Below are 7,628 nucleotides of genomic sequence, written 5' to 3'. Positions count from 1 at the left end.
CCTTGCGCTGGGTGCGCCACGACGCGCCAGCCCGCCGGGGGCAGCTGAGGCGCCTTCTGGAGCACGTGCGCTTGCCACTGCTGGCACCGGTATACTTCCTGGAGAAGGTGGAGGCTGATGAGCTGCTGCAGGCCTGCGGCGAGTGCCGTCCCCTGCTGCTCGAGGCCCGGGCCTGCTTCATCCTGGGTCGAGAGGCCTGTGCATTGCGGGCCCGGCCGAGGAGGTACAGCCGCCCTCCACCAGCCCTGCAGTTCTGCAACCATCCACCCACCCGGTCTCCATCCCTTGATTTGCTTAGTTGCACCTCTTGAATGAAATTCAGTCCTGGGAGTCCTTCCTGCCCTTGAGAGATTCCACACCTGGCGCAAGGTCCCTCTCTCACAGTTATCTATAATTTGGGGGGAGGGTACCGAGGATAGAACTCAGGACCTTGTGCTTTCGAGGCAGGCGGCGGCACCACTGAGCTAAATCCTCGGCCCCCTGGCCTGTTATCTATAATTTGAGTGCTTACTCTGTGCAGGTCCTGGAGTGAGTGATTTGTAAACTCCTGCGCTCTGGGAGCTCACAGACTAGTGAGGGAGATAATTAGGAAGGGGTATTGGGAGACATGAGACGACTTTTCCACCCCTGGAACTCGAGATGCAAACAATGAGTGGGATAGTCCAAATTGGTCATCATCCCCCAGGAACAGAAGACAGAGATGACACTGTCTTAGCCACTGTATCTCTGACACTAATCACAGAACCTGGGACGAAGAATATGCTATTTATCAAGGAAACTAAAACTGCTGGCTAAAAGGTTTGGAGAATCTGGTGAGGTCAGAAGACTGGAGGGTGTGTGGGATGCTTTACAGAGAGGATGAATAGCCCTGTCCAGAGGAATTAAAGATTAATGGATGGCTTTAGGTAACATATAGAAGGGAGGCAGCAGAATTAGCATTTGGTGATGGAGGTCAGAAAAATGCCATGAAGAGGGTTGATGGATCAGACAAAAACTGAGCATGACCAAATCCCAGCTAGTGGGAAAGCTGAGGCAGGAGGATCAAATGTTCAAGGCAACCTGGTTGATTTAGCAAGAACAAAAATGAAAAATAAAAACAAAGGAAGCTGGGGACTTAGTGGTGCCACTGCCTGCCTCTCAAGTGCAAGGTCCTAAGTTTGATCTCCGATACCAAAACAAAACAAAACAAAAACAAAAAAAAACTTTCCAAAAGAGTGGGGGGACATGCAGCTTAATGGTAGAGGGCTTGCCTACGAGAAAGGGGGAAGATTCCTGGGCATGATTTTAAGCAAGCCATGATCTGTGAGCCTGTTTTCACCTCTGTAAAAGGGGTAATAGGACCTACCTAATAGAATGCAAATAAGAATTAAACGAGGTGGGTTTTTTGTTGTTGTTTTGTTTTTTGGTACCCAGGATCGAACTCAGGACCTTGCACTTGTGAGGCAAGCACGGTGCTACTGAGCTAAATCCCCAGCCCCAAACAAGGTGATTTTTCTAGGTAAGGGCTTTTTAAAAAATTCTTTTCTCTGGGCTGGGAATTAGCTCAGTGGTACCGTACCTGCCTAGCAAATGCAAAGTCCTGAGTTTGATCCCCAGTACTGGGGGGTGGGTTCTTTTTTCTGTAACTTAGACGTATATAGAATGGAGTAAAAATTAGTGACCTTATATAAGTAAGCAGAGGTTTGGAAGCGATACAGTTGGGGTAGGTTGGCCAGAAGGATGTGGAAGGGCAGCAAGATTGTATAGTATCAAGAGGGTGAAAAAAAAGGCCACATGGGTGTGGCATCAGGCATTAAGTTTATCTCCACATCAGATTCATGGATCTTGCTGAAGTGATCGTGGTCATCGGTGGTTGTGACCGCAAAGGTCTCTTGAAGCTGCCTTTCACTGATGCCTACCACCCAGGGAGCCAGCGCTGGACCCCTCTGCCCAATTTGCCTGGTTACACACGTTCGGAGTTCGCTGCCTGTGCTCTTCGCAATGATGTCTACGTTTCTGGTGAGGGTGGGGCCGCAGCAGGAGCCCCATGGGATTGGCTCATCACCGCCACCCCTGGCGCACTGTTTATTTTTCCCTCCAATTAGATAGGGGCGGGACTTCTGAGCCCCAACAGTTATTGGTTGAAGTGGTATATAGTTTTGCAGAGCCAATTACTGGTGTGGTATGTTGTGTCCTTCGGCAGCACCAGTATTGGACTTCAGGGTGTAAGATTCTGGTTTTTGCCTTGACAAAAGACTATACGGTCTTCAGATCATTAATGATCTCAGGTTTCCTATATGAAACCTGTGTATAGTAATCCCGATATTTCATTTAATAAAAATTTTTTTGAGACAGGGTCTGTGTAGTTCAGGCTGTCCTTGAACTCACTATGTAACCTAGGCTGGCCTCCAACTTCCAGTAATTCCCCTGCCTCAGCCCCCTAAGTGCTGGATTACAGATATGTGCCACCATGCCTGACTGTAGTAATCCCAATACTTCATGAAGAGGTGGGTCCAGAAATGAAATCATGAAGGTGGAAGCAGAAGTATAGGATTACTGGTCACCTTGTATTCCTCCCTCATTCCTGTGCAGATGATGGCTTTGCTTTCCTTTGACCCCAGAACATTCCTGATGCTTGACTTGGGTACCCTTTGCACTTATTTGTATCATAGTAGACACCCCACTTCTTCAAGCACCAATACCTTTCCCTGAGCGCTGAACCAATACCCACAAAACACCCAGTGAAGATCAGCTCCTTCCTGAAGCTGGCAGCCCTGTCCCTCAAAATCCCTGATACTTATTTTCCCTCATTCAAAGTAGTGGCTGGGTCACAGGCCCAGTCTTAAACCAACTCAAGCAAAAGTCATCTCTGTTCTTAACTCCACCTTTGGATTTAGAGCCTGTGTCTGGCTTCTTTGGGTGTGCTGGTGATAGCAAGAGGGTCTGGGGACAACAGCTCCCCGCTCCCTTCCTCCTCCTCCTTCTTCTATCTCTCTTTCTAGGAGGCCACATCAACAGCCGGGATGTGTGGATGTTTCGCTCCCATCTGCACACCTGGATCAAGGTAGCCTCACTACACAAGGGCAGGTGGAGACACAAGATGGCAGCAGTGCAGGGGCAGGTAGGTAAACAACAGCCACTGCCCAGGATCCAAGGCACAGGTTTATGGCAGATCTGACCTGGGGAAGTCCCTTTTACACCCTATCTTTGTAAGAAGGAATTTGAGGCCCAAAAAGACCTTACCAAGATGATATAATAATGCTAATACTAACAATAACAGCCATTACTATTATGGCCTACTACAGACTAGTAGTGGTTAAGAGTGTGGGCTCTGGGGCCAAATAGTCTGGGTTTGAATCTTCAGTGCCACTCAGGACAAAGAATTATCTTTGTGAACTACATCCTGAATTCAGCAACACAAAGTGTTTCTTAGAATCAATTAAGTGGGGTGATAAACCCTTAATAAAAACTACTGGCTGTTATTAACCATCAGGTTAATGCAGGTATTTGCAGATTTAATCCACATTCAGTACTCATTTTAGAGACTGGCCTCTATCTCTGACTAAGCAGAGGAAGCAGCTAAGGGAGATACTGTAACTGGGTGGTGACCACCCAGGTGTGGCATGCTGGAATGCTCCCTGGGTGGGTTTGGTCCCCAACCTAGTGTGGGGATACTTTGCTTGCAGACTGAAGCAAAGGTGCCAAGGAGTTGCCTATGTCTCTGACTCCCAGCGCCCCTGCTTGTGTCCTCACCTGCAGCTGTTTGCGGTGGGCGGCTTCGATGGCCTGAGGCGGCTGAGCAGTGTGGAGCGCTATGACCCCTTCTCCAACACCTGGGCTGCCACTGCACCCCTGCTGGAGGCTGTGAGTTCTGCGGCGGTGGCACCCAGCACAGGCCAGCTCTTCGTGATTGGGGGTGCAAGTCAGGATGGCGTTAACACCAACAAGGTGGGCAAGGCCTGGGGTGCAGAGGGGGCAATGGAGGCTGCTGAGAAACAGCTATCTGTGTGCTCGGTGTAGACCTGGGCGATTTCTTGGGTTTTTTTCTTCCTTCCTTCCCTTCCTCCCTCCCTTCCTTTTTCTTTATTCCCATCATCAGCACCAAAGAGTCACCCCCAGGTTTCAGGCAAGGAAATGAGTTCAGAGAAAATGGCCTTAAGTTCACACAGTGGGCCAACAGGACTTCCAGACTACCATGTTTGGGTCAGTGCCATCCATATGGGTCTCACAGACTTTTAAAATTAAGCTGGGCGTGGTGGCGCATGCCTGTAATCCCAGCACTCGGGAGGCTGAGGCAGGAGGATCGCTGGGAGTTCAAGACCAGCCTGGGCTACATAGTGAGTTCCAGGTTAGACTTTTAAAATTAAGTGAGGGAAGGGGTAAGATTAAAGTTTTTCCTCCATTCAAAAAATGCTAATTTTTTAAAATTTAGAAAGAAAAAATTCACCCATAGACTCCATACTTCCACCATCTAAGGATAACTATTATAAACGTTTTGGTGCATTGCCTTTCAGGATTCCACTGAACTGATTTCCACTTTTTTTTTTTTTTGAGACAAGGTCTCACTTTGTAGTTCAGGCTGGCCTTGAAATCACAGATACCTCCTGCCTCAGCCTCCCCAGTGCTGGGAGTATAAGCATGCATTATCATGCCCAGCTTTTTAACTGTACGTTTTTGCTTTAAAATTTTGTATCCTGCTTTATATTCTCATTTATAGGCACTTTCTACACATTTAGAACTTCGCAGCAATCATTTCAGTATCTGTGATATTACACTGGGTAGATGAACTGTAGTCTGTTATCTCATTAGACAATTAAGATTTTATAAATAAAAATTAATCTTCATGGCAGCTTCTTCCCTCTTCCCTGCTTGTGATCCTAGGGCCCAGATCTTTCCCAAATTAGGATTCTTCACCCCTCCTTACCCCCTGACCTCATTCCTTCAGCCAACCGTCCTGGAGCTGGATGCAGGCCACCAGTGGTAGGGGTCCCATTTCCCACCATCCCACATAGGACTGATCTGTTATAGGCCATTCTGGGGAGGGGGGCAGTCTCCAAGGAAATAACTGAAGCAGGGAACAAAGGTGAGCATGCAGCCAAGCAAGGCAAGCACCCTCAGAAAGGGCTCAGGGCATCATAAACACCCATGAGCCTAGAGGCCTGTGGACACCTGTATTAACTACATCTCAGCTGGAATGGAGTCATGACCCCACAGCATGCAGCCAGGAACACATCTTGGTGGGGGACATCCAGACAGCACCTCCATGTTCCGGGTCACATAGCACTCCCAGATTGCTATGATGTGCTCCAAGATTAATCTCACATGAAGTAACTCTATGATCCTCTTATCAAAGGAGAGACTATTCTTGCAGTGGGGAGGGAGGGGTGGAAACACCAGGAAAGGCTTTAAAATGGGCCAGCATTTGAGCTGGACCTTTAAAAATGAGGGTTTTTTTTTTTTACAAAAGGTGTCTAGAGGCTGGAGACAAAAAAACAGAACCTAGGCTAAGAGCACCTCAGGGCAGGGTCGGTTGGTCTCCTCTCTGTCCCAGGCGCTAGCTCAGACACTGGTGATATTGGATGTCTCAGGGGAAAGAGGACGCAAGGCATGGGCAGTACAGCAGCTGGGGATCAGGCTTTACCACCACCTTCCTGCCCGCAGGTGCAGTGCTTTGACCCCAAGGAAGACCAGTGGAGCTTTCGTTCACCAGCACCCTTCTCACAGCGGTGTCTTGAGGCTGTCTCCCTTGAGGACACCATCTATGTGGTGGGGGGCCTCATGAACAAAATCTTCACCTATGACCCTGGCACAGATGTCTGGGGGGAAGCAGCTGTCCTCCCTAGCCCTGTGGTAAGTGCAGGCTCCAGGACCTGGCCCTGGCCCTGGCCCTGGTCCTTTTAGGATCTTGAACCTACTCTAAGGCCCTGAATTTTGGCAGGAGAGAGTCTTGCAAAAATGACTTAATGCTAGCAGACTTTACATAGTTCTCTAGCTTTGTCCTTAATGATAATTGGCCTTAGAGAGGTTGCCCCAAGGCCACCCATTAGGCCATATTAAGGCAGAACCTAGAATCCCAAGTGCTGTAGCCTTGAGTGGGGGTTTGCAGTTTCTCCTTCCCTAAAGGCCACCCTGTGGTAGCCTACTGTGCATTTGATGGTGGGGAAGGACCTTGCTGTATTTCTCAGTTCCACCCAGTGCGGGCAGACAGGGAGCTCAGGTGCTCCACTCTCTGGCCCCTACAGTCCTTTCCTCCCTTACCTTGACTTACCCCAGAGAGAGTAGGTGGTTGGACTGGGGTTCTCTGCCAGTTCTGAAGTTCAGTGATCCTAAGGGGCTGAGATTTCTGGCTTTTGAGCCTGAGATCCTAAGATAGGGGCAGTAGGCATCATTATTGTTAAATGTATGCTAACTACTTCCCAGGCATTATAGATTCAGCCTTTTAACTAAAACCAAAAGTAGTCTATTTCAGACACTATGTACAATGTTTTACATACTTAACCCTATCATCAGCTGTGATGAAAACCCTGTGAAGAAGGTACTGTTATCCTTCATACTTGGCAGATAAGCAGACTTAAGGCCCAGAGCATATAAATGACTTCTAGGGGACTATCCATTTATTAAAGGGTCAAGCTAGAGTTTAACCTCAGGTCCATCTAATCCCTGCTCCCTGCCATCCAGACTGCCTGCCTGTAGCCTGTAAGACAAGGTTTTGCTAACTGGTGTGGCCAGCTAGGATACCGGCTGGACCACGGAGTTGATGTGCCTTTCTGTTTGTCCCTTCAGGAGAGCTGCGGAGTGACTGTATGTGACGGGAAGGTCCACATCCTTGGTGGGCGGGATGATCATGGGGAGAGCACCAATAGAGTCTTCACCTTTGACCCCAGCAGTGGGCAGGTGGAGGCCCAGCCATCCCTGCAGCGCTGCACCAGTTCCCATGGCTGTGTCACCATTGTCCAGAGCCTGGGCAGGTGACTAAGACAGGAGATAGGGAGACCTGAAGCACACCATTCTGCTCCCCTCTTCCTGAAAACAGCCCCTTAACTTATTGCCCCCTTTTCCTGTAGAAATAAAACCTTGCTCAAACTTTGGGTCTGTATCCCAGCTCAGGCCCCGTTTTCCTGGAGAAGCCAATCCTCAGTATCTGCTCCCAGCTTTTAATGTTCACAGACACTTTCCTACCATCATAGTCTCTGTGTGGGCTGCTGTAACAAAATACCTTAGACTAAGTGATTTATGAACAGAAATTTATTTTTTATAATTCTAGAAGCTTGACAGTCCCAAATCAGTGGGTAAGGGCTATGCTTTGTTAACAGTGTTTTTTGCTGTGTCCCCCACTTGGCAGAAGGAAGCAAGGCAGCTCCCTTCAGCCTTCTGTAAGTTATGAATCTTATTTATAAGGGCTCTACCCTCATTTCTGAAATAGCTTAATCACTTCCTCCCAAAAGCCTCCCTTGTGTGTGTGTGTGTGTGTGTGTGTGTTTTGTGTGGCCTTGCCTTTTAATACTGCCACATCATGTTAGGTACCAACATAGAAATTTGGGAGGGACACCAACATTCAACCATACCATGCCCATTACCTCATTTACTTTCTTTCTTTTTTTTGGTACCAGGGATAGAACTTGGGACCTTGTGCTTGATAGGCAGGTGGC

At 48.4% G+C, this 7,628-nt stretch overlaps 1 protein-coding gene across 1 annotated transcript in view; it reads left to right on the top strand.

Moving 5' to 3' along the window:
- Klhl35 (kelch like family member 35) overlaps nucleotides 1-7,611 on the top strand; it is an 8,575-nt gene extending 964 nt beyond the window's left edge. The window contains exons 2-7 of the mRNA XM_010603345.2: nucleotides 2-223; nucleotides 1,814-1,998; nucleotides 2,982-3,100; nucleotides 3,739-3,927; nucleotides 5,641-5,829; nucleotides 6,763-7,611. Of these exons, the coding sequence (XP_010601647.1) occupies nucleotides 2-223; nucleotides 1,814-1,998; nucleotides 2,982-3,100; nucleotides 3,739-3,927; nucleotides 5,641-5,829; nucleotides 6,763-6,951 (1,093 nt within the window). The 3' untranslated portion in view covers nucleotides 6,952-7,611. The remainder of the gene's footprint in view (nucleotide 1; nucleotides 224-1,813; nucleotides 1,999-2,981; nucleotides 3,101-3,738; nucleotides 3,928-5,640; nucleotides 5,830-6,762) is intronic.
- Nucleotides 7,612-7,628: the final 17 nt, after the last annotated feature.

This window comes from Fukomys damarensis, unplaced genomic scaffold, assembly GCF_012274545.1.
Source record: "Fukomys damarensis isolate Sample0158 unplaced genomic scaffold, DMR_v1.0_HiC HiC_scaffold_16, whole genome shotgun sequence".
NCBI classification, from domain to species: domain Eukaryota; kingdom Metazoa; phylum Chordata; class Mammalia; order Rodentia; family Bathyergidae; genus Fukomys; species Fukomys damarensis.
This window is presented reverse-complemented; position numbering and strand designations above follow the sequence as displayed.